The sequence below is a fragment of the Anthonomus grandis genome, chromosome 22, assembly GCF_022605725.1.
Source record: "Anthonomus grandis grandis chromosome 22, icAntGran1.3, whole genome shotgun sequence".
Taxonomy (NCBI): domain Eukaryota; kingdom Metazoa; phylum Arthropoda; class Insecta; order Coleoptera; family Curculionidae; genus Anthonomus; species Anthonomus grandis.
The window spans coordinates 44,752,511-44,766,230 of record NC_065567.1 but is presented as its reverse complement, the minus strand read 5'-3'; the positions used below and the strand labels follow the sequence as shown (position 1 = coordinate 44,766,230).

Sequence of the window (13,720 nt, the reverse complement as noted above, 5' to 3'; positions counted from 1 at the left end):
GCCATATTTACACAAAAGAGAGCACAGAAATTCCACAACAATCATGGATTGGCAGCAAAGAATCCGCATGTCGTGAAAATAAACCGATAGAGACGATGGACCAATTTCTTGGCCTGCACGCTCCACGGATTTAAGGCATTACGATTTTTTTCTGTGGGGCTACTTGCAGCCGGTGTAGGTTTTTGCAATTTTACTAAAAACAAATTGAATAGACTTTTAGTGTCTTACATATAACGTAACAAACAGTTAAATCAACATAAACGTAAATTTTTGTTATCAACTATTCTCTCTTAGGGGTCGACGGTTAGTTACCCGTGTTGAAAAAGTTGATATACGTTTTTTTACACATTTACTTCACTTACAACCAATTTGTCTCCAAAAAAATTATGCTTAGCAAAAGATAAACTTAAACATCGGGTTAAAAAAATGCATTTATAAATCAAATTAATATCATTTATTCATTACAATTTTCATCGGACAGCTGCTTAGGAGAAAACAAAACAATGTAATATATTAAGCACCAAAATGGGTATGATTAGCCATATTAAAATATAATTTACAGTTATTTATAAGACACTAAATCATCCCATTAACACCTAACTATTAGACTACCTAAGAAGGCCTTATATCACATGGTAGTATATATCTACCCATGGGATTCATATTGATATGTTTATATTGTCATTTATATTGTTAAAGCTAAAAAATCTGTACAGTATGCCGGTGATGTAATAAAATTCAAATACATCCTCATCAATATTAAAAAAAAAGTTTCAACAAAACATTTCTTAAGCAACATCGAAGTCAGATGTTTGCAAACATAAAAAAGGTATTACCAAATTAAACCTATTTTTTTAGTCAAAAATAAATGAAATTTTTAGCAGACATCTTTGATCATTCAGAATCTATTTTTTAGTCTTGAAACTTTACTTTTAGTTTTAATTACCAAGACCTTAATTTATATATATTTTATCATAAACTTTTAAATAAATAAATAAAAACACCAATATTTAAATAGACTGTGTTAATCAAAAATCACTACATCATTAAACGCAATTGTACATAGAAATTCAAAAATATACCATATGCAGTTTCAGAACCATATTTATCAGATAATATAATTAATATAGTAGTTTTACTTGAGGAATTCTTAATTTGCCCTATGGTTGGAACCTTTGGTGTGACACTCGAATCACAACAGTTTTACCACTAACCAAAGCTCTTTATTTTCCTCTTGACATGAGTTTCGGTAACGATGTTCGGGAGAAGACTAAAACTCAGTGTTAATCTTTTAGGATTATGTAATATATAAATAAATTTTAAGAATTATAATCTTTTGAAATGAAAACTTAGTTTTAATTTTCTCTCGAAGGTGCTAATAATGTTAGCGAAACACGCGTAAAGAAAGATATCATGGTTGTGTGATTTGAAGTTCCTAATTTATTTATGTTCCTAAGTTATAAGTATTTAATATCGAGTCTGGATACACCAAAATCTTTTTGCCACTAAAGGTTTCTTTTCATATTTTTGAATTTCTTATATATTGGCAAATAACGCATCCATTTTTTTAATAACGTAATGATTTCAGAAAAAAACTTAGACTTTATCTGAGTTTAGTATTATTTTACGTAATGAGCTAATATAACTTCTTCATATTGCTTTAATTATATTTTTTAAACAAATTTTCATACATTAGCTAGCTTTTATGGTATCAGCACGTTCGTCTATAAATAAAGGTCTTTGTCCGTTACACCCTACCATACTAGGACAGTAACCTTATCGACATATGCAAACTAATATTCTTTGAACCGATAGTTATCAGACAATACCCCTTAGACCGTCCCTCGTCACCTCACATTACCATTAGCTAACACATAGATGGTAATCGGGGCGCCTAACACGTTCCTATTACGGCCCTAACAGGGTACGGTGTAATGGAAAGAGACCTTAATTGGTGAAAGTACTTCTTTTCATAAGGTTGTAAATGATCTCCGTGGAATAGGCGGAATTCAGCTTCATTCAATGCTTGTTCACATATAGAAAGAATTCCCAACATATGGAAAAAGCACAATTATTGTGTGCATTTTTTTAAACAAAAGGATTAAATGATTGTTTACCACTAATATTAATAAGTTCTTATCTATTTGAAAAAATTGTTATTACATTCTCTTAATAACAATTTAAAGAATATGTATAATAATTATTATATAAACTGTACAATCTACATTTAGACGGTAAACGAACAACTTAGTTATCTACTATACAAAAATAAGATTTTAAAATGTATAAAATGCTTTTATCTTTTTTACAAAAATAAATATTAAATATAAAGGTTTATATGTTTCCAAATTTTTTAATTTTTTTAACAGTACACAAAAAATAGTTACACAATGAAAAGCAACATGTAAGACCATACAAATTCTCTAGTCATCTTTTTAATTTTTAAATTATTTAAAAATTAACCATTACAAATTCTAAAATTAGTTACAAATAAAACAAAAGGGTATGACTAGCAAAATACAATTTTTATTATTTAAATAAGAGCATCATAAAGCTAGTTTTTCAAATAAGAAAAACAAATTAATATATTTATATCACAAAGGAGGTTTTTAGACAGCAGCTCAGAAGTGTTACTCAAGTGAATCTGAATGTTTCAAGGAAAAACGTAAAGTTTAGAAGCTGGCTTTTATTTGCCAGATATGTAATAACATACATATGTTACATATAAAAAACATGTAATATCTTTTCCACTATTTTTTCAATAAGTAGTTTTTTTTTATGAATTCGTTAAATAACATTACTATGTCCTCTCTAATTGCAATAGCAAAATGATGTGGTACTGAAAGTCAAATACACCAAAAAATGCTGACTAGTGACGTTCATTTAAATACAAATTTAGAAACATGGCATTTTTCTATCTAAAAATGCCTGACAGTATGCATTCCTTCCTAACTCACCCCTAGGAAAACAGAATTACAACGTTAGAGTTAAAACGAAATATCAGAAATCCAAAATCAACTTTAGAGCATTTTATATTCGAGAAGCAGAAACAAGAAAATGATCTACTCGTTGCCTGAAAGTTAAATTGGGATTGTATACATAAACCTAAACTAGCACTAGGCAAGAAATTAAAGAATCTGCAGGGCTATTGCTCTTGGAATTAGTTCAAAGTAATTTATTCTAAAAGCAATCGCATGCTCAAAAGCGAGAATATAATAATTGGCAACTATCCCAGAGAAGATTATTACGTCAAAAGCAGTAAAAATGCTTATTTTTATATCTCATCATTATCCGCTCATAATAAAACTTTCGAATCTAATATAAAATCGAAATCTAGTTTTGTCATTAGCACAAGAAAACAGGAATTTTCTAAAACGTTTGTTTAGACATCTAGTTTAGTTGACAGGAATGTTTTTAATTTGGAATTCTTATGCGAAAAGATCGTCTTCTTCAATAAGATATAAATGTATGTACATATGTAGATATGCCAAACACACAAAGTACCGTCAAATGGGGTAAAGTGAAACTATGGGGTAAAGTTAACTCGAACAGTCCGAACTCGTTGATCGACCTTCAACGTCACGGTACGACAGTGCTGCCGCCCCGCACTTTATACAAGTTTACACAAGTGCACGAGGCGAATATCTGGTCTAGTGGATGGCATGTTTGAGGCTGGTAGCGTTCACTATTGCAGTTTTGTTTCAGTTCGTGTTTGCCGTAAAATTGTTGTTGGTTGAAAAGTATACACCACACGGGTTTTTTGGCTGTTTGTGGTAATTATATACTGTATGTAGATCACAATATTCAGTGCGAGTTTACAAACAAAAAATTACACTATTATTTTTTCGCGGAATTATAAAAAATATCAACTTTGTGGGGTAAAGTGGATCACAGAATTTTGAAAGAAATTAGACATTAGATTGGAATATGTTTTCTTATTTTTTTTTTGAGAAATATGCCAAGAGTATATAAGAAGAAAATTAGGCCAGCCGGCAAAAAAATTACAAAGAAATATTTCTAATAAGGGCAGTGACGGCGGTCAACAAAAGAACATGAAATGTCCGGGAAGCTGCAGAACAATATGGCGTACCACACACAACCTTGTACAACCGGGTTCATGGTAAGCGTCCTTTAAAATATGGCAGACAGCCAGTTTTGCCGGAGGCTGAGGAAAAATTACTAGTTGATGGCTGGGGGTTTCCATTAAAATCAACCGACATAAGATTAATTGTTCAGCAATATCTAAATAATCTGGGGTGCCGAGAGAAAAGATTTACAGATAATTTACCGGGTTTGGATTGGTTCAGGGCATTAATGGCAAGAAACCCTAATCTAACAATAAAATTGGCTAAAAACATTAAAAGAGGTAAGGCATCCGTCGACTATGAGATGCTTAATAATTATTTTTCTGAGGTTCAAAAAACTTTGGAAAATGTACCACCATGTAACGTCATAAATTATGATGAAAGCAATTTTGTCAATTACCCTGGCTCAGTAAGGGTTGTCGTAAAACGCGGGGTAAAACATGCACATAGGATAATAGATACGTCTAAAACAAGCACCAGCGTAATGTTTGCGATATCGGGAAGTGGAGCATTATTGCCCCCATACATAGTTTATAAAGCCAAGCATCTTTACCCTGAATGGTCAGAAGGCGGCTATCCAGGAAGCAGATACAGCAGAACCACCAGTGGATGGTTCGATTCTGCAATATTTGAAGATTGGTTCCTGAATATTCTTATCCCACACACAAAAAATTTGGTCAGGCCTAAGGTGTTAATAGGCGATAATTTGAGTAGCCATCTAACTCTTAGCGTTATTCAAGCATGCGAATCCAATGACATTCGTTTTGTATTATTGCCGCTAAATTCCACCCACTTATTACAGCGACTTGATGTGGCCTATTTTCGGCCCCTGAAAGATGCATGGCGAAATGTATTGGAGGCATGGAAGCAGAAAAACCGGGGGGTTATTCCAAAACCGTGTTTCCAAGGCTTTTAAAAGAGGCAATCGAGAAAGTTGGTGTGAATTCTGAAAAAAATTCGATTTCAGGATTTAAGGCGTGTGGAATCATTCCGTTTGACCCCAACGCTGTCCTTTGCAAAATTCCTAGAAATGTAGGCGGAAATGTCCCTATGGAAGATGCCATGGAAAAAGCCTGGTTCGATGCCCCTGTAAGTCACTTAGAGTCTTACAGAACAGGACCGAAGACTGGTATCCAAAAACGCGGGAAAAAATGGCGGGAAAAAATCTTAGCCAGAGATATTATCAGATCCTTGGAAGACGAAGACAACATCCTGGAAAATCCTGAAAGCCCATTGAAAGCAAACTCAGACTCTGACGGAGAAGAAAATAATGGTGATGTAAGTGAAATTGACCTACCGTGCTTTAATCTTGAAAAAAAATTAGAAATAGGTGATTACGTAATAGTGAATTTTTTTACAAATAAACGTGACAGAAAATTTGTTGGCAAAATAGAAAATTTGGTTGGAAAAAATGAGTTTGTCATAAATGCATTAAAAAAACAAAACGACAAAAAAAACATATTTTTTGTTTACCCTGTTGTTGCTGACATAACTTACTGTCAATAGGGAACAAAGTGTACAAAAGTTAACTTTAAGCAGTGTCAAACGTGGAAAACATTTATTTTTGAATGCGGATTTCTCTTCAGTAAAATAATTTTGATTATTTATTTTTGTTTATTTTGAGTTAATTTTTTTAATTCAATTTATTTTATTTAAATCTTTCGTTTTTTATGTTTTAAAGTTTATTAGCCATTAACATTTCTATTAAGAATAAAAAGTTTGTTTTATTTCTTTTTTACCAAATTTTTTTTGGAAAACTAATTTTTAAAACGATATTTAGTTATTCACTTTACCTCACACATTTTTAAAACGAATTTTACGTGAAAATTTACATGTTGTCCACTTTAAAAATTATAGACAAAAAAAAGCTAAAATTTGGCAATATTAAAGGGCAGGTACTAAAAATTCTAAATATTAGTGCTCCAAAGATTTGTGTACGTCTTTACCGAATTTTTAAAAAACCTCAATTTTTTATCCACTTTACCCCATTTGACGGTACTTAGCGAGATGCTACCACAGGCGAATAGATTTCTGTGTCCTCAAGTAGTCAAGATAAACCGCATGGATTTTAAGTTTTGATATATATAAATTGAATAAACATAACCTACATTAATATAATTCGTACGATGGCATTAAATTACGTAAAACATATATTGACAAATTTAAAATTGGTTTCCTATTCTATTGGGTATTACGTTACTATTTACACAAATATAAATTTAGAAAATACTATCTCCTACGTTTATAAAAAAAAAATACTTAAATCAACGTTTCCGATAGTTAAATTTAATACCTTTATTAAAGTAAATAAAATTATATTAAAAATATAACTTTACTTATCTTTGTTTTATTCTTCCAAAAACAGGCAAATACTTTTTCAAATTGACATTTGTTGGACTTTGATAAAACTGTTTCAAAAAGTAACAAACAAAACACGAAGGATACTTTTTTAAATATGGTAAAGGGTGTCTTCCCAATATATTTAAATATTACAAAATACATGCATAAAACATATTTCTATTCTTCAATTAATTTTTAGAATGGTATGTTCTATCTTTCTTTTTAGCAAACGAATCCATGTATTAAAATCAACTGGACAACTAGCTATGCATTTATCTTAACTTAGAATTATATATGAAATGTTTTACAAATTTTTAATTTTCAAAACTTTTAATTTACATAACCCTTTAGGTGTTTATGGGGCAATAATTTCCCACCTACAAAATACTATAGTTTTTATCGGTTAATAAATTCTTACAAATATGCAGAGCCTTACAACGCCCTGCATATTCATCGAAATATCATCGAAACTGTTTAGTTTTTCTTAAGTCGTCGAAGAGGTCACAAGAAAACTGAAGGTGAGAAATTACTATCCCAAAGCAACTTAAGGTGAAATAAAAATGTATAAATTGGTAAGTTTTGTCATAAAATGTGTGTTTTCTTTTAAATGGTTTAAAGAATAATATTAAGAGGTAAGTAACACATTTTCAGGTTGAACTGTTAATTTTAATGCAATTGTTTTATTTTTAGAAAATATTTGAAAAAAAAAGAATACATGGACATTGAAACTATCAAAAACATAAATTTAAAAAAAAAATTTAAAAACAAAGTAAATTTATGTTGATTTATAAAATAATTATGATTAAGCATAGTTTTTTTCTAACTGGGAACATAATTTCGAGAGGTATATTTCATGGGGCAAAGATGTTATTTAACATTCTGTCCAAATAATAACCTAATTTGAAAAATAAAAATAAGCAATAATAATGAGGTGTTTGAGTTTATAGTTTTTTTGTAATTTTTAGATCGGCCAGTATTCCAGTACCTTCTCGAGAAAACATTAGAGTTATAATCAGTGCACTAACTGAAATAACAGGCTCAATTTTCAGACATTGGTGGAGATTGCGATGAAGAAGATGATTTATACCGGCGCATAATCGATCGTCAGCTTCAAAAAACAACCTTTGGCGGGAGTTACATCTTGCAGCAGTGAAAGTGAAAACGAAAGCGACGCCGAATATTTTCCTTCTTTATGTGAAAATTGTTTGGCCTTATATGAAAGATGAATAACTTACTAACTAAAATTTTTGTAATCCTATACAACATTTTTCATAATTTTTACGGACTTTCTTATGTGACATAGATCAACTGTCCAATATTTATACAACTGAACTTGGTGGTAAGTGTCTTTAGGCTTGGATGAATTTAGAGCATTTTTAGGGATAATAATCTATATGGGATTTCATTATGTTCTTTTTTATAAACTATAGTGGTCAGTGGACGAAACTTTTTCGAAGATTTTAAGTTTTTCTGCATTTTGACAATAGTGAATGCTGCTGGCAAGAGGTACTCCAGAATTTGACAAAATTCGACCTTTCTGTGATTATTTTAAAGACAGATTTCAGTGAAACTTTTCTTCAAGTTGTTTTATTTCAGCAGATGAAAGTATTCTTGGTTTTAAGGGACGTTCTTCATTAAAGTAATACATGCCCATGAAGCCAATAAAACGAGGATTTAAAGTCTGGGTTGTGATTTTACAAGCTATTACGGGGAAAAGATACCTTTAACGATAGTGGTTTGGGACAAACAACATGAATCAGATTTTGCCTTCCGGTGACATTTCATTTGTCTGCTATATTGTTCCTTGTTAATATTGCTCCAGGCGTAAAAGAGGTTACGAGCCAATGAAAGATTTTGCAAAAAAGAAACAAACTGGTGTAGGAATCATAAATGTTGAATACCATTCGTCTTTCTAATAACGGTAATCGTATGCCAGATAAAATGGGTATAATAAAAGGCTGTGCCACATGTAGCAATTAAACTAAAGAAAAACACAGTAATATATTATGTCCTACTTCCAATGTTGCTTTGCGTCTTAAAGAGTTTGGCTTTTTTGTCAGTCTTTGCTAAAATTGAGGAAGCCCAGTTTAATCTATGATTATGTGGTCATATGCATGTTGTCTAATTTTCGATTTTTGAAAATCATTGTGTTTTATGTTTTGTAATTCATTTTAGTAATGATCCACAGGTTTCACCTATATTATATTTTTTTAGTAGTAACGTAGTATCCAACAAAATAGGTAATTAATTGTGTTGAACATTTAAAAGATATATAAACAAATATAGTTTTTGCTGATAATAAGATTTAAAACACAGGACAATATTTGAATGGGTATTTTGACAAATATTTCAATTAAAACAAATGATTTTGACAAAAAATATCTACGAGTAACTCTTTCAGACAAGATATTTCTGTACACCTCCTGCATAATTGTTAGAATCCCAACGAAATTAGACCTGAAACTGAGATTTAGATTTAGGAGCTTTGGTTTAAGAAAGCAGTGAAAAGACTAATTCATATCAATGCTTTTAATGGTGAGGTAGGAGAAACGCTACTGTTCCCTTTTTAACTTGTGCTTTAGTTATATATTATTTTGTTATAGTTGGCTACACTTGTATATCTAAATTCGATAAATGAATCATGCCGTTTGATATACTGATGTTATTTAAAGTATTCATCAATATTCGGGCTTAACTTGTATTGGCAAATATTTAAAATAAAATATCATCGGTGTTTTTTTAATGGCTACCACAATATCAGACCTAAACGGCTATTAAAAAATACATTAGAACTCACAGCCAAAATTTTTAAATTTTAAATACTGCTTTACAACATTTTTCTATTTTATAGAATCGATATTTTCAAGAGTCGTGTATATAAGACAGCCACTTAATCAAACGTCTAATAACATGTTTTGTACAACTCGACAATTATTTCTACTTAAAATAGCCCTTTTCTTCTTATGATAAAGAGCCTTCCTTATAATTTTCGAATGTTAAATCGCAGTAAGAAAGCATTAATTACTAGTTAAGAAATTTTCGACATCGCCTTGCCCCGCAAGTACACGGAATTTTGTCCTCTTCAAACGGAAATTTGTAGTCGTACGTTAACTCTTCCCCGCTGAGAATTCTTCTTAGTGCAAAAATTATGATGTGCTTGGAGCCCATTATTTCTACAACTTTCGAATAACAGTTTGGCTGGAACAGAGATATTAGCATTGTTTATTTTTTCACAATAAATTTTCCTTAAAACTAATATTTTAAGAATTACAAAATTTCAAGCACAAAACTAAAATGTATATTTTTAATGATATTGGTACAGGGACCTGACAGTTAATAGTTAAATAAAACAGAAATTTGCGGAATTGCGTTAGTTTAGCAAGTTTTAAATTAGGAGGTCTCTCTAAATATTCCAATTAACATTACAATTTACAGCACGGCACCTTACGACAATTTACAAAATGCGGAAAAAAAATGAATGCACTTTCTGTTAAGCCTATTAGAACAAGTATCTTATGGTCTTAAAGCATTCCAATTCTATGGTAGAAAAAAGAGAAGGACAGTCAAATAACAGAAATTTGGAATAGCAAAATATAATAAAAAATTGCGATAAAAAACTTGTAAATGTATTTTTCTCTAAATATAACATTTGTCTTTCATCTTTCCGACATGCATTCTCTATTAAAGATATCCTGCGATTGATCGTTTGCTTTCAGATCGCAGAGTCAGAGGACTAGCCTAGGGCTCACCTCAGATATTTATTGTTTAATTTTAGTTTTTTTTTCAATATATCGAGAAGTTATAAAGCTTCAGTTGTGCATATTTAAAAAATGTCATTTATTCAATTGCTGTTTAGGCCTAAATAATTAAAACTTTCAAAAATGACAGCTTTTAGTCTCGAACATTTATTCTAAACTATATTTGATCAAGAAATAAGTATAATATACAACGTGTCTCACTTAATAAGTCAATATTACAGCTTTGAAAATAAATAGTTTCCCACTCAAAAATGTTTTTTATTATTATTCCTTTAATGTGAATAAAGCAATGAATTACCTTTATCTTAATTCGACACATTGTAGCGTTTTATTATTTTGGATGCTTTTATAATGTAATAATTTAATATGCTATTAATAGTACTGATCCCGACATCTAGTGTCTAGTTAATGGTATTGTAAAAATAGGAACTCCTAGATGGCGTTAGCTGTTCTTCGCTTTGAATTTTAAGCAATTTACTGGAATCGGGTTGTTTTGCTCTCTCTCTGACTAACGTGATTTTTCTATCTGTATGTCTTTGTCATTGGTCACGTACGCCATGCTCAAGGATACACTTTTTACGTATTGGCATTTTCAATACCGTGCTGTTATTGCCACTGTTTTTCCTGTAATTTGAATACTTTGTTCTTTTGGGATTAGATTGTTTTCCGTACTCACTGCAACTTTAAGCTAAGCAAGACAACGTTATCTTATTAATTCTTGTAAAACTGATTATCCATCAAAGAGGTACCCAAAAATTGTCTTTTGGCCTTCTTTCCAAATGGTGGTCTTCAGGTTAACAAGTTCAATTGCTCGACGTTTGGATTCGACCTCATGGCGACACTAGCCATATAGTCTGAAAGATTAATTTAATACACTTTATAAAAGTCCCTTTAACATCTTGAGGTAAACTTGATTCCTATTCTTTGTGAAACGTTTTGTCATGGTTTTTAAGACCGCCATTTTTGCAGTTTCACGTGTTAATTTTAGGGCTTTAGGTAGGATTTTAAGTGAGATCTTAGGTAATGTCTTACGCCAGATCTTAAGCCGAGTCTTAAGCAAAGTATTAAGTCTTAAGGGCCATCTCATGATTCTTTATGATTTCTAATTTGTTATTGTTATTTGGATTTTTGATTTTGAACTTTTTCATTATCTTAGGGTGTTAAATCAAAATTTAATGCTATAAGATCAAAATTTATTAAAGTCCAAAGCATTCAATTGCTTAATTCCGCCTGAATCCCTCGCATCAAGAGACATCCACATTTCATCAAACTTTAGATGATTATGATGGTCAGGCATAGCTTTTGATTCAAGCCAGCACCGCAAGTCTTATAATAGTGTAAATGAAAATCCTTGCCAAGTTATCATCGAAAAGGGCGATTTAGCGACACATTTGCGATCTCTGCCATAGTGGTTCTTAAAGCAGCAATATTGCCTGGATTTATTTTCTGGATTTGTTCATCTTTCATCACCGTAATGGTTTTTAGTTGCGTAGAATAAATCACACTCATACATAATTTTATAAATTGCAAGCAGACAAGCATGATTATGCACACGAAAAATTAACGCATAACGAGTGATGGGTTTGTATAAAAGAACTTTTGTCCTGATATTCATGATAAATTAGCAGATTATTTTGTTACAGTTCCGATAACTTCGAAAATGGCACTATGATATATCGAAAGTATACCATCTACATTGGGGAACCAGTTATTTAAGATAGGTAAAAAAAATTTGGTAACAGCAACACACCAACTAAATTTTAAAAAATAGCAAAATTTGTCATCAACGTCTGACTTGCCACCTATCTTCAATGCTGATCTGCAATCCTGAACGATTTAAGATAATAAATATTTATGTTTTAATACTTACATCACATGAATGGTTGATAAACCTAGCAGCATTTCCCTTCATAGTCGCGTCCACCACAAAATTGTCATCTACTCGGAACATATAGCAACCAATACCTTTCGAATTGTAAAATTTTTCTCGTTTATCTGTCAGTATAGACCGTATAACCTAAAATATGTTTTCCATGTATTATGTTAAAACCTACAATTATTTTATACCACTAACCTCTCCGGCGTATTCTATAACCATCTCTCCAGGTTCTATATCCCTAAGGCAAAACAAACCTTTACCGTGAATCCGAGATCTGTAAACTCCCACAGAATATTTAGAAGTTAACTTTAAATTCTTGAATTTCATTGCCATTGGGAAGTTGTTTACCCTCCTAAAACCATAAATTTTGTTAGGAAATATAACTGTTACGGAAGACTATTTCTTTACAGCTTTAAAAAAAAAAAATTAGTGCGCTTGAGACGACACGACTGAAGTAAAACTTCTTTAGCTCCAATCATATGTATAGATAATACAGTGACCGCCTAAAGTTTATATTGAGAAGCCAAACAACGTAGAAGATTTGAAAAATAGAATTAGATATGAAATAAGACGTACATCACCCGAAATAATTGATAGAGTTTTACATGAGTTTGTAAACTGTCTTGCTTTCTGCCAAGAAGTGTGGATCAGTTTGAACACTTGATACTTTCCATTTAAAAAAAAATTACCGATGGCGTCATATCTTTTTTTTTGTTCCACCCTGTATACAAAAATTTATGTGCAATAATGCGCAACTTAAAATAAAAATCGACGAGTCCGAGCGTTTTCTCAAAAAATCTTGTCTCTAATTTTTATCGAATTTATGCGGAACTTTAGGCGACCACTGTATATGTATGTATATACTCTCTCTTGCTCCTACAGTAATATACAAACCGTAACTCTCTCTCTTTCTATCTCTATTAAGTGACATCTCCTTCTCAACTACCACTCGTCTCGCCCGATCACACTTTTCGTTACGCTTTCCTAATGCATTCGCCAACTTACTCCCAACTCAAGCGTGCGTAAAGAAGTTTTACTTGAAAAGTACAAAGCCAAATACACTACTACGTCAATATAAAATTTTTATAAAGCAATTATTGTAGTTTTACATTTACATAAACAGTCACAATAAAATTACTAGTAAGACTTTGGCTTGCCTAACTTTTTTTTTTGGCTAAGTTCGTAGTAGGAATTGATACAAAATGAGAGCACGTAATAGAAGAATCATTTACCAATATTATTAAACAAAAGTGGTCCTTTAAGGCGTATCAGTTTAACCGGTTATATGTATATGTCTATTTTAGCAGTTATTGTTATTACTAGTAAGTAATATTATTATTAAACCCCATGATACATAAACTTGTGGTTCAAACAGTATAAATTATGTAGAAAAGATACACTAATTTTCATAAACTGAATTAGAAATTTCGTTTCGTCAAACTCCGATAAGATTCAAACATTATTACTGTTAGTATATCTATAAAAGTTGTACACCTATCTACCACTTTATACAGATAGTAACTTCAAACTAATATTCTCTAAATGATGTGTTTATTATATTATTTCAAATGTTGTACTATCGCGGAGATATGCGATTATTATAAAAACGAATTTGCGTTTGATATTTAACCTATAAAGCTAACAAAATCATAAATGAT

The 13,720-nt window shown here is 31.1% G+C and overlaps 1 protein-coding gene across 1 annotated transcript in view; it reads right to left on the bottom strand.

Moving 5' to 3' along the window:
* Nucleotides 1–439: 439 nt before the first annotated feature.
* LOC126748369 (histone-lysine N-methyltransferase trithorax) overlaps nt 440–13,720 on the bottom strand; it is a 40,617-nt gene continuing 27,336 nt past the window's right edge. The window contains exons 6-8 of the mRNA XM_050457551.1: nt 12,258–12,414; nt 12,054–12,200; nt 440–9,623 (exon numbers count right to left, since the gene is read on the bottom strand). Of these exons, the coding sequence (XP_050313508.1) occupies nt 9,450–9,623; nt 12,054–12,200; nt 12,258–12,414 (478 nt within the window). The 3' untranslated portion in view covers nt 440–9,449. The remainder of the gene's footprint in view (nt 9,624–12,053; nt 12,201–12,257; nt 12,415–13,720) is intronic.